This window comes from Diplotaxodon limnothrissa, linkage group LG7 (genome assembly GCF_057381915.1).
Source record: "Diplotaxodon limnothrissa isolate DT_005_m linkage group LG7, D_limnothrissa_male_GT1.1, whole genome shotgun sequence".
Taxonomy (NCBI): Eukaryota; Metazoa; Chordata; class Actinopteri; order Cichliformes; family Cichlidae; genus Diplotaxodon; species Diplotaxodon limnothrissa.
Genome location: NC_140602.1, coordinates 36,083,562 through 36,110,572, shown reverse-complemented (window position 1 = coordinate 36,110,572; position 27,011 = coordinate 36,083,562). Strand labels below are relative to the sequence as shown.

General features: G+C 40.0%; 1 protein-coding gene across 1 annotated transcript in view; it reads right to left on the bottom strand.

Moving 5' to 3' along the window:
* Window positions 1-27,011, bottom strand: part of LOC146628686 (uncharacterized) — a 122,949-nt gene that overhangs the window by 2,847 nt on the left and 93,091 nt on the right. Inside the window, exons 35-66 of the mRNA XM_085358005.1 lie at window positions 21,886-21,939; window positions 21,549-21,602; window positions 19,965-20,009; window positions 17,802-17,846; window positions 16,841-16,948; window positions 16,637-16,690; window positions 16,483-16,536; window positions 15,605-15,658; window positions 14,448-14,555; window positions 13,435-13,488; window positions 13,225-13,332; window positions 12,917-12,970; window positions 12,661-12,714; window positions 10,719-10,772; window positions 10,567-10,620; window positions 9,994-10,101; window positions 9,775-9,828; window positions 9,622-9,675; window positions 9,417-9,470; window positions 8,391-8,444; window positions 8,065-8,118; window positions 7,921-7,974; window positions 7,713-7,766; window positions 7,493-7,546; window positions 7,160-7,213; window positions 6,973-7,026; window positions 6,386-6,403; window positions 6,053-6,106; window positions 5,613-5,675; window positions 5,162-5,327; window positions 1,365-1,474; window positions 431-511 (exon numbers count right to left, since the gene is read on the bottom strand). Of these exons, the coding sequence (XP_085214131.1) occupies window positions 431-511; window positions 1,365-1,474; window positions 5,162-5,327; window positions 5,613-5,675; window positions 6,053-6,106; window positions 6,386-6,403; window positions 6,973-7,026; window positions 7,160-7,213; window positions 7,493-7,546; window positions 7,713-7,766; window positions 7,921-7,974; window positions 8,065-8,118; window positions 8,391-8,444; window positions 9,417-9,470; window positions 9,622-9,675; window positions 9,775-9,828; window positions 9,994-10,101; window positions 10,567-10,620; window positions 10,719-10,772; window positions 12,661-12,714; window positions 12,917-12,970; window positions 13,225-13,332; window positions 13,435-13,488; window positions 14,448-14,555; window positions 15,605-15,658; window positions 16,483-16,536; window positions 16,637-16,690; window positions 16,841-16,948; window positions 17,802-17,846; window positions 19,965-20,009; window positions 21,549-21,602; window positions 21,886-21,939 (2,094 nt within the window). The remainder of the gene's footprint in view (window positions 1-430; window positions 512-1,364; window positions 1,475-5,161; window positions 5,328-5,612; window positions 5,676-6,052; window positions 6,107-6,385; window positions 6,404-6,972; window positions 7,027-7,159; window positions 7,214-7,492; window positions 7,547-7,712; window positions 7,767-7,920; window positions 7,975-8,064; window positions 8,119-8,390; window positions 8,445-9,416; window positions 9,471-9,621; window positions 9,676-9,774; window positions 9,829-9,993; window positions 10,102-10,566; window positions 10,621-10,718; window positions 10,773-12,660; window positions 12,715-12,916; window positions 12,971-13,224; window positions 13,333-13,434; window positions 13,489-14,447; window positions 14,556-15,604; window positions 15,659-16,482; window positions 16,537-16,636; window positions 16,691-16,840; window positions 16,949-17,801; window positions 17,847-19,964; window positions 20,010-21,548; window positions 21,603-21,885; window positions 21,940-27,011) is intronic.

The window sequence follows — 27,011 nt, the reverse complement described above, 5'->3', positions numbered from 1 at the left end:
TTTGTGTTTCATCTTTTGTATTTTGGTCAACAGTCCAAATAAATGGCTCATTTTTTGTTTAACTCTGTCAGTCTGTGAGTGTGCATTTGGGTCCTCATCTCCACTACATATACATGACACCATGTCATTAGCAGTGTCTCTTTTCCCTGTTCTGATGCTTGGTTTGAACTTTAGCAGGTCGTCTTGACCATGTCTACATGCATTAAGCTGCTGCCACATGATTGGCTAATTAGATATTTGTGTTAACAAGCAGTTGAACATGTTTACCTAATAATGTGAGAGTACATTTTCCCCACTTTAGAAACTTTTGCCTATTTTGTTCATCTAGCCAACTTTATAAATGTAACACCAAGAACTTCTTGCCTAGCAGAACCCAGGCCCTAGAATTAATGTTTAATTTTGGCAGTGCCACCCAGAGGTATTCACTCACCTGAAATCCCTGATTCAGCTTGCTGAGCCACTGAAAAGATCCTTCCTCGGAAAAGTCCTCCATCCACGCTTTCGTTGGCAGCTGTAGGCAGATGAAAAGAAGGCACAATTTCGTTTTCAGACTGTTGCTAATGAAATCCTGAATTACCATGCTGCTCAGACATGACTAAAGCAGTATTCGACTCATGCTAACCGAAACCAATTCACATTTCTCTTTGGTTGAGTGAGTCAATTATTTATGTAGGCTGGACTATATTAGAGTAGATAGGGTGAAAGGTGAGTGTGTTTTGTGGTTTTAAACAGACTGAACCAACCATGAAACCAGGAAAACACAATACAATGAGAATAATAATAGTTTCTGTCCTTTACATGACCTGATACCCTTCAGATGAATATAAAGTAATTTAGCCATGCATTGCTTCATTCCTTCCTGCAACCAGACAACTTAGTTTTCTTCATGCATACCTCTGACTGATGCAAACAGATTAAATTTGAAACATTTAATAAATGAGGGGTGACATGCAAATTCAGTTAAATACATTTTATCTAATATATTTGATGTAGCTCATTGAATTTAGTTTTATATAAGAGACAAGAAATTTTGGAATTGTCAAATCTGATCATTTCTAGGGTACAGAAGATCTCAGCATTGAAATTAGCAAATCAAACATTTTTAAGTGCTTATTACTACGTTATTCCCACTCATAGCTTCATAACTGTTCACACTTAAGTTGAAAAAAGGAGAAAAAGTGTAAAAGTGCAAAAGAAATTTCCTGTTTAGAGACAAAGATACAGATTCAAGTTAAAGTCACTACTGCAGAAGCATGAGGTGAATGACGATTCACCTACAATACAAATACATTAAATGATAGTGGCCATGTCCTTGATTCAGAGGTACAATTTCCTGCAGACTTTCTCTGCTGATGTCTTTATACCTGAGAGTCTTGAGGATGAAGGCAGGTCTGTTTTGATGTGGAAGAGAAGCTGCAGTAAGCCAGCAGGGCATCGGCAGGACTACCCTGGTTGGGGTCAATGTAATACATTCCTGTACAGAAAGGTTAGCAGGAAATGAATGAGAAACCCAGGGATCAAAGTATTACAGTATGCTCCATGCTGACAGTAAAAGCAGTGAAATACAGGGAGCACAAGAACTTCAACATGCTGGCCTGTAAAAGGAAAGCATTAAAGAGGCTGGAGTGTAAAAATATGTCTTCTGTGAACTATTAATATCCCCGTGGCAACAAGCAACAGGATTGCTGACGATCTGCAAATTTGGATCTTTGATAGTCAAATAGAATTACCCATATTCATTATCATTTATATACAAATATACCTTAATATATGTACCAACATATACAGTGGGGCAAAAAAGTATTTAGTCAGCCACCGATTGTGCAAGTTCCCCCACTTAAAATGATGACAGAGGTCAGTAATTTGCACCAGAGGTACACTTCAACTGTGAGAGACAGAATGTGAAAAAAAAAAATCCATGAATCCACATGGTAGGATTTGTAAAGAATTTATTCGTAAATCAGGGTGGAAAATAAGTATTTGGTCACCTCAAACAAGGAAAATCTCTGGCTCTCACAGACCTGTAACGTCTTCTTTTTTTTTTTTTTTTTTTTTTTTTTTTTTTTTTTTTTTTATGACATCAGAAACAGCAGTATGCGACATTACGTGATGGCAGAGCTTCAGTTCATCCTTTGTCATTTTTTTTTTTTTTTTTTTTTTTTTTTTTAATAAATAGGACAGGGGGAATGAATGAGAGAGAGAGGGGGAGAGAAAGAAAGAAAACCAAAGGGGAGAAGAGACGGTGAGAAGGGGGGGGAAGAGAGACAAAAAAAAAAAAACTCCTGGGTCACCTGTATGGAGAAAAAAAAAACAAACAAACAAACAAACAGAGGAGACAGCAAACAACAAAGAGCAACATAATAATAGAGAAAACAAAGCACCATCACAATAAACTAGCTAGTCATAGATATCAGTATTTACTAAGTAATAAACGATATTGTGCAGCACGCAAGATAGACAGCGCACAGTGTGCTTGGAGGCAGCAGCCAAGAAAGCTTTAGTCCGCGTCTGTGAATACCCATGTGTGCATACCTGTGTGGATCAGCATGCTTGCATTCCAAAGGTTTCTCCATGTAATGATCTGCTAGGGAGTGTGGGGGGGCCTCAGCCCCGTCCTCCAGGGTGTGAAGCGGGTATGGAGGAGATCAAAACTCCAGACATCCAGAGGCCCCCAGAACACAAAAGACCATGGAAGACCAACAGAGGGGCAGCCGCGCCACTGTTCCAGTAAGAGCTGAGGAGAGTCCCAGATGAGGGCTCACTCAGCAGCCGCGGAGCAGAAGCCAGGGGGGGTTGCAGTGACGCGCCCGTGAGCTCCGCCGGCCCCCAGCTGCGCCTGAGTGACCGAGCCCTAGGCCGAGAGGCCGGGGGCACCCCACCTGTAACGTCTTCTGTAAGAAGCTTTTCTGTCCCCCACTCGTTACCTGTATGAATGGCACCTGTTTGAACTCATCATCTGTATAAAAGACACCTGTCCACAGCCTCAAACAGTCAGACTCCAAACTCCGCCATGGCCAAGACCAAAGAGCTTTCGAAGGACACCAGGAAAAGTATTGTAGACCTGCACCAGACTGGGAAGAGTGAATCTACAATAGGCAAGCAGCTTGGTGTGAAAAAATCAACTGTGGGAGCAATCATCAGAAAATGGAAGACATACAAGACCACTGATAATCTCCCTCGATCTGGGGCTCCATGCAAGATCTCATCCCGTGGGGTCAAAATGATCATGAGAACGGTGAGCAAAGATCCCAGAACCACACGGGGGGACCTGGTGAATGACCTGCAGAGAGCTGGGACCAAAGTAACAAAGGTCACCATCAGTAACACACTACAACGGCAGGGAATCAAATCCCGCAGTGCCAGACGTGTTCCGCTGCTGAAGCCAGTGCATGTCCAGGCCCGTCTGAAGTTTGCCAGAGAGCACATGGATGATACAGCAGAGGATTGGGAGAATGTCATGTGGTCAGATGAAACCAAAGTAGAACTTTTTGGTATAAACTCAACTCGTCGTGTTTGGAGGAAGAAGAATACTGAGTTGCATCCCAAGAACACCATACCTACTGTGAAGCATGGGGGTGGAAACATCATGCTATGGGGCTGTTTTTCTGCCAAGGGGACAGGACGACTGATCCGTGTTAAGGACAGAATGAATGGGGCCATGTATCGTGAGATTTTGAGCCAAAACCTCCTTCCATCAGTGAGAACTTTGAAGATGAAACGAGGCTGGGTCTTCCAACATGACAATGATCCAAAACACACCGCCCGGGCAACAAAGGAGTGGCTCCGTAAGAAGCATTTGAAAGTCCTGGAGTGGCCTAGCCAGTCTCCAGACCTCAACCCCATAGAAAATCTGTGGCGGGAGTTGAAAGTCCGTGTTGCTCGGCGACAGCCCCAAAGCATCACTGCTCTCGAGAAGATCTGCATGGAGGAATGGGCCAAAATACCAGCTACTGTGTGTGCAAACCTGGTAAAGACCTATAGTAAACGTTTGACCTCTGTTATTGCCAACAAAGGTTATGTTACAAAGTATTGAGTTGTATTTTTGTTATTGACCAAATACTTATTTTCCACCCTGATTTACGAATAAATTCTTTACAAATCCTACCATGTGAATTCATGGATTTTTTTTTTCACATTCTGTCTCTCACAGTTGAAGTGTACCTCTGGTGCAAATTACTGACCTCTGTCATCATTTTAGGTGGGGGAACTTGCACAATCGGTGGCTGACTAAATACTTTTTTGCACCACTGTACAGTATGTATGTATTTGTCAATATATTATATGCTGATAAAATAGATAAAATAAAGTTAATAATCTCTTCAAAGGGAAAAAAGTCATAAATGGAAAATAACATTTATTTTAAAACAAAGCATTTTTCTATATACACAATGCTGCTGGGAAAAGAATTCATGCATTTTACTGGGTGATGTTATTTGAAACAAACTGATTTTGAAACTTGATATCAGCACTTAGGGACTCTTAGCAAAGTGGCAGTAAAGCATAAACAGCAAGACAAGAATTTAAATCTACCATCTGTGTTAAATGAGCCTAAATAAATGCAAACATTTCACAAGGCTACTTACCCTCCATGCTTCGGAGGTAGGTGAAGTACAGGGGTAATGTTAAAAACCAAAGCACTTCAACTGGTTTTGCTCTAATAACAATATGTATGTATAAATAGTATAAATAGGTTTAATCCATAATCTTAAGCAGCTTATCCAACTATGAGCACAGGGAGCCTATCAGAGCTGACCTTGGGAAAGAGGTGGAGGTGAACCTAATAGATTCTGCTTGTTGATTATATGACTCAAATTATTTTAGAAGTACTGAAACAGATGGACGCTTTGTTGTAAGGTGAAGTTCTGGTTTAGATGGCCTAAACCACACGCTGAACCACACTACACAGAGAATATACAGGTCAATCATCTACAAAGCCTCACTTTAGCTTTTACTCAAAACCAAATAAGAGAAAAATAAACTAATCTTTTTTCATTTCTCCTCTGAAATGTATTCTATTCTGTAAATCTATTCTATTATAGCACAAAGCTGTAATGGAGCAGGAGACACTCATTTAACCCTTTTTTTACTCCATCTAGCTTGGGGATCGTTCACAATCGTTCAGTGTTGCTTTAGTGTTTACTTTAAAGTTTCAGTAACTGACCACTGCTGTATTCAGGGTGACAGAGCCAGAGCTCCAGACAGGTAGTAGCTGGATGCTCTTTGCTGCCATCAGGAGGATCCAAAAGCAGCCGAAGCTCCTCCTGAAGAGTATCCAGCAACGTCTGGATCAGAAGGTAGTTGGGCTTATCTGACATGTACATGAGGTCCTGGATATGGGAAGACAATGAGGAGAATATGATTCGGCCAAGTTTAATGTTTAGAGCCCATGTAAATTTAATGAAAAATAATGATTTTGATATGAAGGGGTTTTTAAAAAATTCTTATTTCTTTATATCTCTATATCTTTAATTTCTGTCTTTCTTTTTTAAACACATACTGTTTCCAGTTGTTGGAAAGAAATGTTTTTTAATGTGCAATTTTAATCGAATATTTCGTAACAGAAAACAACAATTCCAACATATAATTGGCAATACAGTTTAGAAACTACTTGCCTTGAGCTGAGACAAGGTCATGTTCAGTGACTTTCCGGGAAGTCCGGGAATGCCAGGTGGACCCTAAAACACAAGATTAATCTTCAAATGACTAAACCGAAACTATTATAAACTAGCCAAAATAGATAAAAAGTATTATATCAATCATTTGACATAACTGGGAATAATTCTGTTATAATATCTTAGTATAATGTAATTCAGGGTAATTAGAATTAAACTGTACACCCTTGTTTGGGTTTTGTTTCAAGCTTTCCAAACAAGCTTTGCTAACCCATGAGAGCAAATTTGGGGCAAACACAGTTTCTACTCCACCCAGATCAGATGAAGTAGGAAAGATGGGAACGCCCTGCACCCAGGTATTGCAACAGACAGAAAACTGTTTGCATTGTTAGAGCAAACATGATAACCTAGTGTTTTTTACCCATCTGTTGTAGACTTACCGGCAGCCCCTTCCTGCCAGGTGGACCAGGCAGACCTTGGTAGCCTTTCAATCCCTGCAGGGAGAATTATATATAATAGCAACAATATAACAATACAATTCCGTACTCTTCCACATGGCAATATCAAACTGTTAATTATCACATACACCGATAAGGAAATAAAGACTGCTGCATGATCACATTAGACTGCCAACTTCCAGGTGTGACATCTTTATGATTATGTGAGTCACTTAAAAAAGGGGGAACAGGCCATTTTCTTCACAGAGTGGTGAGTAAGAGCTGAAGAGTGTTTGATATAGAAGAACAAGAGAGCTGGAGGTGATGATTTCATACCTTTAATCCAAACAAACCCTGCAAGAACAGAGGACAGGGGAAGAAAAGGGCATTAGTGTGATTTTTCAGTATGAAGTGCATTTATCGACTTCCGACTGCTTTTATCAGCTGCATTAAGAGCCTGTCACCTGTACCCTTGCTGATTTTATAATCTTAGTCAATGGACATTTTTTTTTCTTAAGACACAGTGGGTTGAACAGTTATAAAGTGCTTCTGAATGATGATTGATTTCACAGGCTGGTAGCTGAAGAACAGGGTAGGCTAACAGACAGCAGTCTGCCTTTATGCAGAAATTGCAGCGGTTATTATAAAACAATAACATTTGTCTTCATTTTTCAGACATACCCTGGCAAAAAGTGTCTGAGCAAAACATGTGAAATTCTTGAATTGAAAACATAAAATATTGAAAAAGTCCAAGATATATCTTCCTGACTAAACTTTGCATATCAGAGGGGGGGAAATGACAAACAGAAAAAGAAAAATACAACAGTTAAAGAGGGCTGAAAAATGTATCATGAATAAAAGATGTTGCATAAGCTTGCCATACTCAAAAGTATATTAAAGATTTAGAGAGAGATAATACTTACAGGCAATCCTGGCATCCCTGACATGCCCCTGGGCCCTGGCAGACCAATGTTTCCCTAAGACAACATCAGTATAGTGAGAAACATAAACATCTGTCAATCTTTAACATCATTTAAACACAGTTACACATGGGAAAATTCAAGGCTTTAAACCCGAGAGCTAACAATGCTGCAGTCTTTTTTTGTGTACCTGTTCCCCTTTTGGACCCTCTGGACCAGGCAATCCAACAGGACCACGGATACCCTAAAAAAAGGAAAATCCCAAAGCAGCAGTGATGTAATGTTTCTAGTGTTTTTAATGGCCCCAGTAAATAAAAACCAGAACCACCTGGATGAGCGTTCTTTGATCAGAATGAACCACTATGTGAATCCCATTTGGCATTTGTCTTCCTTTTGTTATTTTCCAAATTATCTTGATATATCCAAACATATTAAACAGTCATTTACATCCCACAAAAGACTACAACTTAAATGATCCTGTTTGTTTTGTTTACGACTGTTTAAATCTGTTAACTGCTCCTACCTTCATGCCATCAACTCCAGGTAGTCCAGGCAGTCCCATGTCTCCTTTGTCACCCTAAGAAGATATGAAACATATGTTAACAGACAGGATGAAAGACACTTTGAAAGACCTTTAGAAAGCCTGAATAAGTAGTTGGAAGCAAAACATAAAGAACTAAGGGATGACCCAAGACTTTTGAACAGTACTGTAGTCGGTCTTAGTTATCTTTTTACTTGTTTACCTTTTCACCCCTTTGACCTTGATCACCTGACTCTCCACGTAAGCCGGGGATTCCCTTGGTAAAGAACACAAAAACACATCACATAAAAATAAACGCATTCTATTTGTTAAAATCATCCATTTGTCTCCAACTCACTGAATGTGGTAGACCAATGAAGAAGCAATTTCAACAATGATGTATGGATGGGTAGGTGCACAAATTCACTTACAATGAGTCCTGACCATCCAGGGAGCCCCACCGGTCCTGTGTCTCCCTTTTCACCCTAAACAATAAAGCACAGTCTACTGTTAGGTCATATCTCATATTTAAACCAACTGTAGGGGTTACACAAAGCATATAGTTGTGTTCCCACCTTTGGTCCTCTCTCTCCCCTGGGCCCTCTGACTTCAGCCTTTCCCCTTTTTCCCTGAGGATGAATACGCCATGATAAAAAAAGAAAAGTAATAATATTGATAATATAGAGATCATCTTAGCTTCATCACAACTGTGGACTCACTGTTACATCCTTAAAGCTAGTTCCAGTCACTTTGTATACAGTGGATACTCTTCTCAACATAACTCCCAGAGAATTTGTTCCTCCTCCCACAGTCACACGGGGAATATTTTGCTTGTTAGCGTGTAAATGACTAAACTATGGCGCTACATCCTTACATTACATAAACCTTTCGTTGACCTTACCCTCCTTCCAACATGACCCCTCTTCCCTGGTGAACCAGTCTTGCCTTCTTCTCCCTGTGGAGCAAAACACAAAGTGGGAAAGTTATTTGAAAAGTAAAAGCCAAGAATTCACATTTTGGACAGAGAGGACAGATGGTTTGAAAGAGGAGTGAAAGAAGCCATCTATGTCCACTGTGAGCGACCATCTTTGAGCAGAGGCGGTGGCTTACGACACCAACTGTCTACCATCTATAATCCAGTTTTGAGATCCCTTCCCAGACGCCTTAACGCCCACTCACACCCTGGGCCATCTGACCTCAGTAAATCACATGATAAGGTGGGGCCAGGTTTCACAATGAGCTCACCCGAAACCCTGGCTGATTGTGACCCACACCTGTTTTCACACCTTGGCTCATGTGATTAGGTAGAGGATCATCAGGGGTCCTTTGTCCCTTTTTGGGGGGAAACTCCCACTGGGTTTAAATCTGGGACTCGCCACCATTTGACCCTTAGAACTGAAGAAGCTTCTCGGATGAGAGGTGAAACGTCTTCAAGCAACTTAAAGAAGTCCAGACGCTTTTTTCTTTCCAAGCTCCTTAGACTACGATGACCTGGATGACTGAGAACCTTCACAGACACAAAAGCCAAGAATGTATATACACTCAAATATATGGCACCCAAAGGTGACAGTAAAGAAGATATAGGCATTTTGTCCATTTTTATGAGGAATCATAAGAATAGGCAAATGTCTCATGAAACTTGTTGCGCATTACTTTAAAGCTGAAAGGTGATTATAGGCATTCCAGGTTACTACCCTGTCATGTGACTCTTGCTGGAATCATCATTTTTTTGCCCATAGTTGCTTAAGTTATCAAATGTCATTCATCTTCTGTGTTCTGTGGTCACCATATTACTGCAAAATGCTTCCCGTGTGGGTGCAGCTGAATATTGCATTTTGTGCAACACATTAGTAGGGCCTCTTTAGTGTTTTGTGCACTTGTTGCTAGCTGAGATAGATTAGATAGATAAGATAGATGATAATTGTACCTTCTCCCCCTTCATGCCCTGTTTGCCTTCAGGTCCCGGTCTTCCTTGAACTCCCTGCAAGGACAATTTTTTTTTTCTCATTAGCGGCTTTCTTTCAGGCACACAAACACATCGTGTGTACACTCTGTAACCAGGAACAGTAATTTTAAACAAGCTGGCATGTTTTCATCATCTATAGTGACTTTATGCTTTAAACTGCACTCACAGGAACACCTATAGGACCTGGGAGGCCCTGGGGTCCCACCTCTCCAGGAGGCCCCTAAAGAAAAGAGAAGATAGAAAGAGAAGTTACAAAGTCAGGGCTGTTAAGCAGGAAAAGTGCAGTCTTTACAATTCAAAATAGTGGTTTGGTTTTCACCTCTAACCCCGGCAGAGCCTCAGGACCCTGAATTCCTGGAAGACCATCATCGCCCTGCACAAGTGATCAATATTAATATGAGGATGTTTTTAAGAGGTCATATATTATAGACAGATGCAGTTTTTAGATTTAATGTTATTATTAAGATGGCAACGCACAATTATATTTTAATAAATGTTATACAGTGGAGTATACATATAAGACCTAAATCAAACTAACCGGCTCCCCTGGTGGGCCTGGAGGTCCTGGCTCTCCCTTGAGTCCCAGTTCCCCAGGCTCTCCTTTACTTCCCTCGTGTCCCTTTGGTCCTGCATGTCCTACTGGACCCTGCAGGAGTCACAAATGTGGTACAAGTCTTGTGACATATTAGTAACATCTTTGATTTTTCCTTGCCCTTCAAATCTGATTACATTTAACATAAGATAACATAAGAGAATGTGATTTTGAAGTAGAATGCTTCTGTATAATCCTGTATACAATTAGATGCCAGGTAAAGTAAAGAACTGTGCTGAGTACACCACTTGTACACAGTACATCTTGTACACCTGCAGGTACTTCAGTGGTCAAAGGCGTTTATTAAATTACTTTGGCGATTATTTATTTTAAAGATCGTAATAAAAATTTTGACTGTTGTAGTATTCTGCTCGACCTTTCTTTAAATTACTTGAAAATAAAGTTCTGACTCAAACACTTAACTGACTGATGTTTGCTGGGATAGAACAGAAAGTAGCACAATGCTGAAATATTAGTTTGAAACTTTGAAACAACTTTCTGATACTAGCAGGCACTTACAGGTGGTCCGAGCCTCCCAGGATCTCCTCTGACACCACGTGACCCCATTATCCCCTAGAAACATGAGAAAGAGAAAGTAAATTTAATTTTACATATATATATGTTCTACACACTAAGTTAAAAAAAAATATTAAAAGGAATAAAACGTTTACCTGAGGGCCTGCTGAACCCGGCGGTCCAGTAATTCCTACGGGCCCATGCTCGCCCTAGAGAGACATGGATGAAGACCTTTTCAAATCACTGCTTAAGTATTTCTTTAAACAGAGCTCTGCAGGTTCTGGGCCCTATACCAGAAATACGTTCAGCATACCCAGGGTAGCTTTCTGTTATCTGGATTCACTTCACTGATCAGGATACAGGATCACATTTAGCTGGTTATCAATGTGCTAATTTAACTCGGGGTTTCCCCAGTTCACATGAAAGGGGTGGTGTTGGCAGCATACGGCCAATCTAAACAGGACTTTCAGAGATCATGTGACTGTTCTTCCATAGAAAATGATCCCTATGAGTGTCACCTACTCATCAAATGGTGATTATTAAAAATCTATAAAGAATGGTAAATGGCCTGCATTTGTATAGTGCTTTACTTAGTCCCTAAGGACCCCAAAGCGCTTTGCACTACATTCAGTCAGTATGTGCCGGACACTGGCGCCACCGGGCCCTCTGACCACCACCAGTAGGCAAAAACATAAACGGTATAGCAGTAAAAGCCACCACTGTTGTAAAAAAAAAAAAAAAAAAAAGACGAGATGAATTTTGCAGCAAATCATTTATTTGGATTAAACTGGATTGATTTAAACATAAATCCTTCGTAGGGTGGTCATAGAAGGAACTAAATATTATAGTGCCCTATAAAAGGTTAAATGGTGTCCGCAGCCTGATGAAGGAGACTTATAAAAGAGATGTAGGAAAAAAAATAAGGACTAAAGTTGCATTTAAGAATCTATATTTATTACTGATGCTCATCAGCTAAAATCCTCATAGTAAAGGCCTCTGTACTGTAAATAAAGAATATGTTGATTAAAAAAAACAGGTCAGTTTTTTCCTTGTAAGGAAAAGGTCCTCTCAGCCAACCATGTACGAAGCAGAAATTATCATTCATTCATTAAACTATGACTGTCAGCCTAAAAAAAAAAAAGGAAGAGCCAAAGCACATTAAAGCTGAGGATTCTACTGACTTTAAGGTTACTTGTGGAAAAACAGGGGTGGCCCTATAGATGTATTTATTATTTAACAGCAATTTTCAGTTGTGCTGCTCAGAGGCAGCTGATGTTGAAAAAATCTTCAACGTCTGTACTCAGGCACTAGATGTGTGCTGTGGGAGTGTCCACATGAACAGCGCACAAGCCCACCCCTTGGCACGGTACGCTTAACCATTCCAAAACTCAACATTACTCAAATAAACTGAATTTTGGGGTGAAATGTACTGAGGCAGTGTATAGATAGCATGTTGTGAGTAAACCTACCCTGCCCTGTTTGGGCTGAAAATAACATGAGCTGTAAATTCAGAAAGAACATATTGTGTAAATTGTGACTGACTCATTGATGCAGCATGTATATATGTTCCTCTAGTGCCAGGTCTCTTTCCCCTTGTTGTCCTTAGTCTCTTTCCATGTTTGTGTGTCCAGGTACGAGGCCTCATTCCCTCCAGCAGACTACTGATCATTCACACCTGCCCTTCAGTAACTCTACTGAGCAGCTATGCATCTAAGCTGGCTTTTCCTACCAAAGTGATAACGGCGTTCATCAAGCTGCTAGACTATTGGGTTTGAGCCTCAGATTATCCCTGACTGATGAAACGAGTCTGCCTACAGCTATTGCCTAACTCCTGCCTGCCAGTGCAGACCATCTTCTTTATTACGACTCGTCCATTAACCCCGCATCACAGTAAAAATAAACCAATTGAAGTGTCTTTCTGAGTCTGAGCCTCCTTTTAGGCTTGACTTCATTGTGCATAATGAAAAGCACTTCAAAAGTTTGCTGAAACGTCGTGAAAAAACATTCTTAGAGGGCACGCTTAAAATTCTTATTTGGAATTATGTACTATATAAATCTTAACAGCACTGTGACTCTTATGAGAAACCGTTTTGTTACCTTCTCTCCCTGAGGTCCATCGGGACCTGGACGTCCTGGAGGACCTATCATTCCCTGAAATGAGAAAAGAATCACAGCACAATAAAGCTGCACATTAACATCAGTTTGCAATCTGCAGTGTTGTGAGGGAAAAAGCCAACTGTGTGTCATTAAATATCAGTCACAGCTATAAACTATTCAATACAGGTTAATTCAAAAAGCACTCTAAGCAGCATATCAAAAGCATCAATACTCTACATTCTGGTATTCAACTCACCAGTAACCCAGGCAGGCCCACAGGGCCTAGTTCACCCATCAGTCCTGGTTCACCCTGTTCAAGAGGAAGACATCAGTTTCCAATGATTTTAATAAATCTGAATGAAGTTCTTTGTTTAATTTACAGTGATAGATCTTAGATAATCTATCCTTTGTGTCACCCTTTTGCATTTCAGTGCTCTTAAAAATTGCTCTAATAAATCTCACTGTTGGTGTTTTGAAATTGAACAAGCTTGAAGGAAATGTGGGTAGTGTTACTAAAATGTAACATCCAACTTCCACCGAACTGTTGAGTACACATATTCTCACCATCAGTCCCAAGTGGCCCTTCTCCCCCTTTGGACCTCTGTCACCATTTTCTCCGAGGGGTCCCCAGGGACCCTCTCGACCAGACAAACCAAGAGGTCCCAGCTCACCCTGCACACATTAACAACAACATGACCGGTAGTGCAAACATCACCCAGAGAGAACTCGCCTGCTTGTTCAATATATTGTATTTTTAACTAAACTGAAGCTTACCTTCTCCCCCTTGGGCCCAGGATCTCCAACTTCACCGGGAAGTCCAACATCCCCCTGAAGAAGATGAGGGAACAGAAGTTACTTAATGGTTCAGTCATCAAGGAAGCCTACAGTGAGGTAAAACCAACATATTTTCCTTCTTCATAAGGCAATGTTTTACATGTAATAAAGAATCAGATCTGTCAGAAAACTCATGTTTGAGAAGATTATACGGTTAGTTTGGCCTACAGCTTTCAAGCACGACTTCTCGCAAATAGTTATGAGGACATGAGGAGGTATAGGGAAATATCCCCCGAGCCCAACAGCCGGGTTGGTGGAAGGGTTAAAACATGAGGATAGGAGATTTTTCTCTGCTTAAATAGACCATCAAACTGGAAGGAGAGTGAGGTTTGAGTGGGAAACAGTTCGAGCTGGCTGAACTAGATATCAGGCTTCACTTTGTTAAAAAACAATAACGCTGTTGTATTGCAGACAACAAAAAGATTATTAAAAGATACTTATCTTGCCACATCCTGTTTTGTTTGTGGTGCTTTCAGGGTTAATGTAGATTTAAAAAGATGTCATTGTTGACATGATTACAAAAACTACAAGCCACACGGTCTCTCTCTGCTCTTTCATAAAATCAAGACTTCAAAACCTTAAAAATGTGAAATAGGTACTGTCATTACCACAGTATCAGGAAAATGGAATTCCACATTTTATGTACCACAAATGGGGGTTTAATGCTTTTCAAACCAATTTTATACTTTTAAAAAACAAAACAAAAACAAAGGACCTCAAATACCTTCAGATTTTCAGCTGAGAGTAATTTAATTCTACCAATAATTAAAAGCACATCTGTTGCACAACAATACACTCTGGACAGGATGCTTGTAGGATTCAATAAAGGAAACGGGGTTCTGGAAAAAAAGAATCACCACCGGTACAACAACTCTGTTATTTAAGAGACAGCAGCTGGACATGTGTTTCAACACCTGAAATAATTTAAGTAAACAAAAGATAATTGTACTTACCTCTTTACCGACTGGTCCAGATGGTCCTTGTAGGCCTTTTCCCCCCTGAGGTCCCCTCTCTCCTGGTGGCCCTTTAGAACCAGGTTTCCCACAAGGTCCTAAATCCCCCTGTCAAACAGGAAAGTGTAGGAAAGTCAGATATCAGGCTTTTGGAGGCTAAAAAGTTGTTAGTTATCAAACGTTTGTACCCTTGCAGACTGTTCTAAATCACTAAACAAAGTCTCCTTGGCTTCATGAGGTCCAAAAGAAAAAGTAGTTTAATGACTTCCACATTTAAGGTTCCTGTACCCAGACCAGACTGTTCCATTTTCTTAAAGTTGCTCAGCATGGAGCATTTAATGAACAGGCGCTGAGTATTGCTGCAGCTACAGAGGTGTCACATTTATTGTGAATTTAATTTCTGTTGCAATAAAAGAATTAAAGAAAATGTTCATCTGTGCCACTGATTAATACAAGGCACAGTGGTCCCTCGTTTATGGTGGGAGTTACGTTCCAAAAATAACACGCAATAGGTGAAATCTGCGAAGTAGCCAACTTAATTTTTTACAATTATTACAGATGTTTTAAGGCTGTAAAACTCCTCACTACACACTTTATACACTTTTCTCAGACAGACATGAACATTTTCACACTTTTCTCTCTTGCTTAAACACTCTCAAAGTTCAAACCTTCATAGAAAAATAAGTGCAGTATTATAGAATGGAAAAAAAAGGCACCCGCAGGTGATGGCGTTTCATCGACATTTTTGTGTTTGTCGGGGAGAAAACAAACATACAGTGCAGCACTTCAGAGTCACACTGCTACCAATCGAAGATTTATGTAAATTTGACAAGCTGAACGCATTCTGTACTGTACAGGAGACAAGGCACGAAATTGATTGACAATGGTCTACAGCCAATCAGGACGCAGAACACAATGCGCTGTAAAGAAAAAAAAACATTGAAAACTGCACACACACACAGCGAGGCTGCGAAACGTGAACCACGTTAAAGCGAGGGACCACTGTAACTTACAATTCTGATTGGACAGAAGTGTTTTTCAAGTCTGACTCTGACATTGTTATGAGAATAAAGACATTTTATTTCAAGTGTTTCCTCAATAATGGAGTCCAAGGTTTATAATTTCGGGTATACAACTTTGGTCCTGTTACCACTGACCTGGTCTCCTTTCCTTCCAAGTGGGCCCTCGATTCCTGTGTGGCCAGGAGGACCCTGATGAAAAATGTGAAAACTGCTTTATAGAACAGCAAAACTTTAAATTCTAATAGAAAAAACTAATTGGTGGCAAAAAAAAAAGGGAGCAATTAAAAAAGCCAATTAAAAATAATATTTTCTTTATGAACATTAAACAGGGCTTTAATCACACCATAGTTTATGTTCAAAGTATGGAACAATTACAATAAGGGTTGTATTGTAGGCTCTGTCATTATGGCTACTCAAGCATGAACCATGAATGTGACTTAGTGTTTAATTAATCAGTGTACATTTTATATAATAATATATAATATAAAAGCTAGTTCTCTTTCATGGAGCTTGCCATGGTGCACTGCCAAGTTATTCCAACAAAATGGACCAACAAAACAACGGCAGCTTAAAGTTGTGACGTTGCAAGAGAAATTTGAGAACGCTAATTTTACTGTACTTATTACAAGCACAAAGCAAAAACAAAATCGTTGCTGGTGACCGCACAAAACATTGTAACCTTTTCTGGACTGAAAATCTCTCTGCTAATCAAAAATACATTTTCTTTTTAACAAAACAGAATATCTGTCTCAAGTTATCTCATCAATGGATATTATGGTGACTCAACACAGTCACAGGCAAAGAAAATTGAGCTCAAATCTTACTACCAGGTGTCAATAATTCCTACACACTTTCTTTAAATCTAATATACAGAATAAGGAAAAAGTTCATAAGATTAGATAAAAGTGCCTTAAGTATTGATCAGCTGGCTTCAGAGGCCCAGCAGTTAGGAGAGGTAAGTGAAGAAATCAGATCTAAGAAGTTTTAATTGCTTCACAACAAAATCCACCAACCTGCTGTCCTTGTCGTCCCATGGGGCCTGCTTCTCCAGGTGATCCAGGTAAACCCTGGAAGTTTCAGTGTTTGAACATTAATGAAGGCAGAAATAAGAGATTGTCATTATAAAACATTTACATTACATAATTGTTGAAGTTTACTGTAATTTACCTTAGGTCCTCTTTCCCCCGGTTCCCCTGATAATCCATCAGCACCCTGCGGACCCTGATCAGATCCAACAGACATGCACGTCAGCTTTTATGCACTCTTGTGATGATTCAGTAGATTTTACATGTATTGAAAAACAAATAACATGGACATTTATCTCTCCATGCAACATGAGGTAACAGCAGTCGATGGTAGGTACCCACTCACTGGGATTCCTGCCTGCCCCTGTGGTCCCTGAGGTCCTGGAGGCCCTTTGCTTCCCATTGGTCCTGGTTTTCCAATTGCCCCATCAGGACCTGGTAGACCTGGAGGACCCTTAAAAATGACAGAAAAAAGAATACAAATTGAAACTTTTTCAATTAGGTTATTTTTTTAAAGTCTAATATAAAAACAATCACTATTTTGCTCACTGATTATTTTTTTCATTAATTTGGAGTAAACACTTCCTGAAGCACATCCTGTGATTTAATCACAACACATTTTTTCTCTTTAATGTGTACAATTCATCAATAACATACAATCAATTTTAATTTAAAGAGATTTTAAACCAATATATTTGCCCGTTTGCCTATATACATGTCTAACAAATGCAAACGATTGCAAATGAACACTTCTTCTGTTTTTATGCACCGCTGGAGCACGTCGATGATGAAATGACTGGTAACTTACTCATTTTGTGATGATTGTTTCATGGATTGTGAGTAATATAATACAAGAACGGGTTGCAGGGAAATCAGCAACAATGAATCAATTAAAACCCATTTATGTGATGTAAATACAGCATACTCAGTTTTATGGAAAGACAGCTCCCTCCCTGCAGTAACAGCTTACAACAGCTGCATCTCATTCAGTGGAGCTTTAGATGATCTTTAAATGATTAGTTTTATTTTGTCTTATTGTGGGAGTCACAGCAAGCCTGACCAAAAATAGCTTCATCAACAAGTCTGACGGGACAATCAGCAAAAACATAGAATTGAATAGTAAGTACTGCAGACTGGTTTTGTTTTCTAGGCAGACCTTCAACAGCATGCAGAACTACATATTCTTCAACACCTAATCTAAACATGCCACGTTAAATAAAGGAAAAAGCAGTGAGTGAGATTGGGCAAACACAATCTGCCCAAATGAAAATGCAGAGTGCAATCTTCTTTATTTAACTCAAACTTACTTGTGGACCCTGTATCCCTTTGAGGCCGTCATCTCCTAGACGACCCTGTTAGAAACAACAACAGTTCAACTTGTTGAAACACAGAATTGAAAGTCATGCTGTGATGGCTCTGAAAAGAATTTTAGCATAATGTTAAATTGCCTTTAAAACTGTCAGTTTGTGACCTTATTTAATATATTTCCTCACTTTATCTCTCTGACAGTTTTTTCGTTTGCTCTGGTAAATATGCTATTAGCAAAATATCTGTAAATCGAATCTTGTTGGGCATGCTTTGTTCAGCTTATCACACTGATCATCCCAATTTAGCAGCAGGCTATTTTAATGATTAATGATGCTAGTGCTCATGCTGAATTGCCTTTAAATATTTACTGCAATTCTGTGAGGCTCTTTGGAATGTTTTTCTTCTTTTTAGCTTTCAGTTTATTCTAATTTAGGCATACAACGTATTGTTTGATGAATCACAATGCTGTTGCTAAACTAAACTAAATTGCCTGTAAGCCTGTGATGCCGTTTGGTATTTTTTAACATTTTATTTCTCTGACAAAGTTGTCCTTCTGCTCAGCAGGGGTTGAGCCAATGGATGATGGTGTCAGGGATTGACGATGGTTAAAGTGACTGGCGATAGTTCACCAACAAGGTGAACACATTGTACAACAAAAGCATGTACACCTCCAGTACTTGGTAAAATGTTCCTTAGTAACTTGTACCTCAACCTTTGGATAGCCATCAACAAGTTTCTGGTAAAAAAGGGAAAACCCCCCCAAAAAAACAGTTTCTGGTATAACTCTGGCTGGATATTTGACAACTCTTCTTGGCAGAATTGGTAGAGTTCATTTAAATTGGTTGGTCTCCTGACATGGATGCCTCTTTTAGCATTGTTCATAAATTTTCAATAGGGTTGAGGTTGGGGCGTTGGGAAAGCTATTCCAGAAGCTTAATGTTATTCTGCTTTCCAAACTGAGTTTTGATATGAATTTTGGATCATTCTTCTGTTGGAACAGCTAACTGTGTCCAAGTTTCAGCATGATACTATCATCACCATACTTGACAGTTGATACAAAGCACTTAGCTTTGAAACCCTCGCCTTCCCTCTTGTCATTGAGCCTAATAGCTCAATCTTTGTTTCTCTGACCATGAAACTTTTCTCCAGAAGGCAAATGGATTTTCCATGGTGGCAGCTGCTCAATTTAAGCTGAGCATGAATGAGTTCATTTTGGAGCAGCGGCTTGTTTCTTGGTCAGCACCATCTCAGTAAAATAAAACTCTGGCTGTGTACAGTGATGCTGGTGTTTCAGCACTTTCCAGTTGGTTGTTCCTGGGTTTTCTTGAAAATCATAAACAATTTTCTTTATATCTGAGGGTGATATATGGTTTTTCTTCTGGACCTTAGCAAAATGGCGACAAATCCAAATGTCTTGTACCTGTGTACAATTGTTTGAATGAATGAGCTTGGAATCTGCAGCTGTTTAAAAATGGTTCCAAGACAGCATCCTAACTTGTGTAAATCTATAATTCTCCTACTTAGATCTTAATCTTCCTTGGACTTTCCTATAACTCTGACTATTGGTCAGTCCAATTTGAGCAAATCCATTTTATGCTGGCAAAGACAAACTACCAAACTAGCTGTAGTCATAATCATAATCACTAATGAAAAGTTAATAGGCCTTTGCCTTATGAAGTTAAAAGACGTCATGTTTGCCTACTGGTGGTGGTCAGAGGGCCCGGTGGCGCCAGTGTCCAGCAGCCTCGCCTCTGTCAGTGCGCCCCAGATCAGCTGTGGCTACAATGTAGCTTGCCATCACCAGTGTGTGAATGAATGGGTGGATGACTGATTGTAGTGTAAAGCGCTTTGGGATCCTTAGGGACTAAGTAAAGCGCTATACAAATACAGGCCATTTACCATCATCATAATTATCATCATCAAATGCAAGAAAACAAAAGAAGGATATTTCTGACTGTTGGGCTGATTTTTAAATCAGGGTTTAATTGCATTTGCAGAAATACTTATTCATCTTGTGTCCTTTTTTATTTTCAGTTTATTATTATTATAAATTATGATGTTTAATGTGATGGTTTCTCAAAGTGATATTTCACAGAGACACCAGAAACTTAACACTTACAACCAAATTATAAGATAAACCACCTTGTGAGGATTTGTCTCACCTGTGGTCCCCGGGGTCCCTTCTCTCCAGGAGGACCTTGCAAACCCTAAAAAAATGAAACAGAGTTAGATCATGCTCCTTATATCTGCATGTTTAAAAAACACTCACATCACATTGGTTGCTTTCTGTGGTTGATCAGCTATGGGATAAGTGGGTAAAATATGTTAAACCTACAAAACTGGATATTGCTGATGTCTTAGGTGATCAACAGTGTGATCTTATTTATGTATTTATATTTAATTATTGTTATTTTATCTTATTTATTTATTCATTTTTATGTGGGCACTCCTCCAAAATTGTAGAAAGTTCACACAAGCTGTAAAATCTTATGATTTACTGACATTGTACTAGTTCTATTACTTGATTTGTAAAGATGAATTGTTATCTGCAGATGAAGATTTTTTTTTAAACTGTAATTTTAGTGATCTCTGGCTGTAAAGATGTGTTTTAGGTTACTCAGTTTCAACCTGTCCTGAATCTTTAACCATAGCTAAGCTAGTGTAACACCAATACAAACTAAACACACTTAAAAGATATTAAGTTCTTTAAGTATCTTTAATGATTTTATGACCTGTAATTGACCTAAAAGCACATGTTTAAAAATTTAAGTTAACTTTTTTTAACTTATCTAAAAACACAATATCTTCTGTCTGACACATCCCCTTGGTTTGTTTACTTGTATGTTGTTATTCTCAGTGAGAATAAAACACTAACATTTGTATGCCTGATAATCTTTGGAACCTTAACCTGGGTTTTTCTCTACCATGATGAGTGCAGCTTTAAATGCCTTCAGTGATGTGGAACAATGACGAGTTTAAGACATTATTTAGCTTTCAAACTGAGCTCAAACTGCCTTATTTCTATGACACATTGATTTCACTGCAGTGTTGGGCAGCCATCTGTGTAAGTAAAAAGTGGCTCCAATGACACTGCATAGAGTGCTGGCAGCTTCAAAAAACAGTCTCACTTTCACTACTTAAAACTAACTCTTTCCATGCACAAGGGACCTTCTTATTCCTAAATCTACCAACAAAAAGACCGACAGTGATTTATAGGGTAAACAAACTTTGGCAAGAACAGCACAGATTTTGTTTTTTCTCCCACAACTTAACCAAAACTGAAAAAAAAAACATATGAGTCAAGTTGAGGTAATTATTTTGTACCATTACAGAAAAAAACAATAAACAGGGAAGATCAGTGGAGTACCTATCTGAAGAATTAAGCTGGCATTTGATGTGTACAGTTGTGGCCAGACGCGAAGACAGTGATTGGAACAATTTATTTGTCCTCTTTCAGCTGAGCCTGCCACATCACTCACTTCGCCATTAGATTTTCCTCCAGAGCTCTCAGTAAAATCAATCACTCTGACTTGTTTGCCTCCATATACTGGCAGTCCCTGTAGACCAGCTGCACATTTCATCGGTCTATTTTATTTACCAGCCCCTTCTTGGTGTGACCCCACCATCTCTTCTGCTTTAATCTAATCTGCTTTACAATACTCAGTCTACCCCTCATATACCCCAAATAGCTCCCAGGGGTTAAAGGTTAGGAAATAAAAAAGCAAAAATAAACTGCAGACACTTACTGGAGGTCCAGGCTTCCCAACAGGACCGGGTAATCCTCGTAAACCTGGCTCCCCCTGGTGCAGAAAAAAGAAAAATAATTTTATTGTGATTGTTTCTGATAATTGAAGCTGTAAAGTTACTTCCAATCAAAAGATTTTAACAGCTTTAACAGAACATTTCTGTACTCACCTAAATGTCAAAAATATTCTAGTCAAAAATCTTTCGCTTGCCCTTTTCATAGCTGAGTCCCTCACTTTTAACACAATTTACCGACTCATGTACGTACAACAACATCTTTCGTCCAGTTCCTATATGAAAAAGGACAAGGTGAGATAGATGTCAGGAGGATGATCTTACCCTCGGTCCTGTGAAACCTGTTGGCCCACGCATTCCCACAGTTCCTGGGATACCCTAATGACAGAGGGAGACACAAGACATTATTACTACTATCGTTTCAGCAAATATGGAGCTGAAGGCTCTTGTAGGCTTTTAGCGCCATACCATAATTATTTAAAGATTAATTATTTTATTTCAGGATATACTACAATGTTCACGCGCATATTTGAAATCATTCAAAACTAATAAAAGCTGTTAGACACAACAGCTGTGACTTTCTTCCCAAAAGATCTGTGTATTGTGTTCAAGTGATATGAGCTGAAGTCCAACTAGGGCCGAGCTGTATTCTCATGTAATACCAATTTTAACCACTATATCAAACAAAAGGCCTGGGGACCAGAATTGGACCAGCAAAGGTTACAATCTGACTAATTGTATGGCTTCGTAAAATGTGAAAGAGAACAGAAATTTCGGATTTTTAATTGTATGTTCATAGGTTTTACAGCTTTTCCTACTGATAAAACCTCAACCATGGCTATTCATGCTACACCAAAGCGGTCAAATTATGGTTTTCTGTAATTTTACACATTTACTTTTAAAAATGTAAGGTCAAAGAGTCGTGGCGACAGATTTCTTTCTTTCTTTCTGGAAAAGCTATAAAATACACTAAAAAGACTTGTTACAGAGTATAGCATGGTGGAAAAGGATGGAGAGAATCCCCCACTAAGCTTTTGGGTTGGCATTACTTTAGATTTTGTTTTGTATTAATTGCATGCTTTGGTGTTTCTTTGTGTTTGATGTGAGGTGTGGGCCACACCCATGTGGGAGTGGAGATTCTACTCTAGTCCAGCTGCCAGCTATTTGGAGTTGAATACAGGGAGCAGCTGATTGGGGAGGATTGGAGCCCTTTTCTATAAAGGGGAGAGGAAACAGGAAGTAGGTGTTGTCGTTGTTTTTTTTTTTAGTAGGACACTGGTGTAGCAGGGAAGCCTCGAAGATCCAGAATGAAGTGTGCACATTTTAACGGAAAAGATTTTTAACCTGGCCTGGTTTTGCTTTTAAAATAATCTGAGGATGTTGGAGGGAGGACTCATTCTTATTGGGATGTGAGTGGATGTGCTGGGAGGCAGGAAAACAAACACTGGACTGGAGACTCTCTGTGCCCCTGACAAGGAAACTGGACCAGTTTTGGGGAAGTTCCAGCTCCCAGGATGTGATGTGGAGACCCAGCCTTGATGAAGTCAGGCCTGAAAAGGTGGATGGCTCCTTTGACCACCTTTCCCCTGTCCTGACCGCGGTGGCTTTGGGCCTTGTATTCCTGGCCAGAGTTGTGTCTTCAGCCAGTAGTTTTTCCCGGAGAAAGAACAAATAAATCTTGTGTAACCCATTACAGTGTGCGTGTGGTGGTTCGTTACTGGTCAATATTAGAGCTACTACTTTCTTGTACGGAGGCCATTTTGGGCCTTACGTAACAGACTGAATATACTTCAGAGCCAAGCCAGTCACCTTCAGATCGGCAATACCGCTGTCAGGGTCTCTATTCTTGTTTTGTGTTGTATTACCTATTCTGCTGCTGTTTGTGGATGAGATTACAGCTACCTACGTTTATGATCGAAATACCTTATTTCGGATCAAATCAGCAATGGAGTTGACGGATAAAAATGAGAAACACTTTGGAGGCTTCCCTCCACCACTTGGGTGATAAGCTGATGCCCATAACCTCCCATGGTTGCTTGTGTCAGGCAGAAACCGGAGCTGCCATTCCTCGACAAAAAGTTGCCGGAGGAAGCGAGGAAGGAGAGCGGGCATCCAAGTGAGATTATGGAAATATAGGAATACCGCTGATTTAGCATCCTGCTCGAGGCCCCCAACATTGGATGTTTTAGCTAAAACGGACTTCCAGCTGAATGCACGGCTTCTCCGCACGAGTTTCATAAGGACCGTCTTACTGTACCGCGGCTTACGATAAAAGGTAAGAAGTCCCGGGGATCGTGCAGGGCAAACCTGCGCCAAGCCTCTCAGGATCTAACCACAGATGTTTCAGCCTCGCTGATTAAGATGACCCTATTAAATTGTCGTTTAATCTCAAACAAGGCATTTGTCCTTTGTTTTATTAGGAATAACCTGGAATAACCTGGATTTTTTATTCCTATCGGAAACTTGGCAGCGAAATATGGAATTTCCTCATTTCAATGAACTGGGCCCTGCAGATTTGTCTGTATTTGTCTGACCACACCATTGATTTCAGGATGTGGAGGTGGGCTGGTTGTTATTGCTAGAAACTCCTTTTTCTGTCATCTGGTGAAGACCTCTTCTTTTAATTCTGTTGAGATTCAGATGATGAAGATAAACAGGAATAATCCCTTCCATGTGATCATAGCTGGACTGGCCATCGGGCGTACCGGGCATTTGCCCGGTGGGCCGATGGATTTTTTTTTTCTTTAGGAAGGGTATATATAATGAAAGGTGTTGGATTGGCCAATTGGTCATGATCGACTCTGGGCTGGACCAATTACAGCCGAGGAGGCCGGATGCACCCCCCCCCTTGTTTAGCGATCACGTGACTTTCGCGCATTGCATGCCGGGAACTCGTGGCAAAACAATCCAAGTACCGCATCAAACGCAAGCATTTGCAGCACCGCAAAACGTTCATTCTCCGGTTCCAATACCTTCTTGTTTTTCTTTGCTGCACAAAAAAGGAATGTACAAAACAAAAGGAGAACAATGCCGGTCCGTACAAAGACAGACTCGACGAAAAGACAAAGAAAAGATACGAGGAAAAATCAAAGGAGTGAAAGGGTCAGACCCTTATGAGTGGACAAAAGACGTCAGCGTGCTGCCGAACTTTCACCACGCGCAGATTTATAATTACACGGTTCTTGGAGTGAGTGCATACACTCATGAAGTTTAGTAACTTCAGGTCACTGCAACAAGCCCAGGTACAGTTTACCGACGGATGGGTACAGGACCTTGAAATGCACCGTGTAGAACGAAAGACCATCGTACGTATCATAAGTTTACCAGTCTCACAAATCGTCGTCATAAATACACATTCGTTAACCGTTTATTAATATAACCTTTGAGCTCAGCGGTAATTAATTAGTAGTGGAAATAATCTCTGGTTCATTACAGAAATGTAGCAGTGACAATAATATTGTATGCTGTAATCGCACTGGACAATTAGTGATACAAAACAACTGTTTTATCTTGTGAATAAAAGTATATGTTTTTGTCAGTGTACCATGGTTATAACAGAAGCGAAACGCAATATTGTGTCAGGACAATTTACTATTTATGCACAATAAATAAAGGAGCATAGCGCGACAATTTCTGTTCAGCGCCAGACTTGCTTGTAACCTATATCACCAATTATGTTAAGAAACATGACGTATTAACTACTACAAAACTCTGACCTTTGTGGGAATGCTTGGAACAGACTAACATGTGAGCTGGAGTGTTCTGAGACGTTATATTTGGTATATCCAGACCATCCATCGGCTCTTACTTCGGAAACATGGCTTAAAAAAATTTCTCTTCAACGACGTAATCCGATAAAAATAAAAAAACGATCTCTTTACCCGTCGACTTCCTGTGGCTGTCATGCGACCGGCTATTGCAGTTAATAATACAACAGCTTCTTGGCATTTTTTGGGTTTCTTTTTATCGCTGTGTAACTGAGTTCAATTGAAAGCCTGCGTGCGCTAGTACCGCTTGCCACAAGTTCCCAGAATCCTTTGCGTTTTACCCCTGAATGACGTCACATTTATCCTGGTGGGCCGGTCTCTAGTCAAAATGCCCGGGCCGATTTTTTGTCCCAGTCCAGCCTTGCATGTGATCTCAATCTATAGACCACTGGCACTAGCGAGGAGTTTCTTAGTTGACTTTCTATCCTCCACCATCAAGCTGAATAAAATCTTTCTGCTGGGGGATATTAATGTCCATGTTGATGACAAATCATGCCACACTGCTTCTGAATTTCTTAGTCCTTTAGACTCCTTTAACTTTACCCAACACGTAACTGGGCCAACACACAGCGGTGGCCACACCTTAGATTTGATTCTATCACTGGGTCTGGATATCGGTCCAGTTTGTCGTGAGGACATTTTTATTAGTGATCATAAATATCTTTTATTTGATCTCTCCTTTATTTCTGACACACTACCCTCTGTTCATGTGAAGCATTCACGATTAATTACTGACCCTTTAATTCGCAATGTCAAAATATTCTAGATAAAGTTGCTCCTCTTAAAATCAGGAAAAGCGGCACTGCCAAATCCCTGCCCTGGTTCACAGAAGCTATTTGCAGCTTTAGGCGAATTTGCCGTAAAACTGAGCGCCTGTGGAAAGCCACAAAACTTGAGGTTCATAAGCTCCACCTAAAAGAACTATTATCTACCTTCAACTACATGGTGAAAGATGCAAGAGCCACTTATTTCACTAAACGACTTGCAGTAGGAAAAAGAAATCCTAAGGTTCACAGTACAGTAAGTAACATAGTCTCTCCCAAACTCCGTGTACACCTGTCATTTCAGATAAGGACTGCAATGACTTTCTAAGATTTTTCCAAGACAAAATCAGTAACCTAAGAGGAAACTCAGCTCCCTCAGATAGTCCCTTCAACCACGATCTTCCACACCCTGTAATTATGGAATCCCTTCACCCAGTTTCTTTAGAAGATCTAAAAGAAATACTGATCCAAATGAAACCCTCAATGTCCTACCTACTTCTTTATTTTGCAAAGTTTTTGACACCATTGGGCCCTCTGTGGTCACACGGATAAACTGTTCCCTACTGTCTGGCTCTGTCCCCAGGTGCTTTAAACAGAGTGTTATTCAACCTCTGCTGAAAAAGCCGAACCTGGATCCGACTCTTCAGTCAAGCTACAGACCCATCTCAAAACTTCCTTTCATTTCTAAAATATTAGAAAAGGTTGTTTGGTCCCAAGTAAAGAAGGCACTGGAGAAACATAACATTCTTGATGACCTTCAGTCGGGATTCAGAAAGTCACAGTCCACAGAAACTGCTCTCCTCAAAGTCACAAATGACCTTTTGATGGCCGCGGACAGAGGCGATTGCTCAATCCTTGTCCTATTGGACCTTAGCTCGGCCTTCAATACTGTTGATCATCAGATCTTAATTCACCGCTT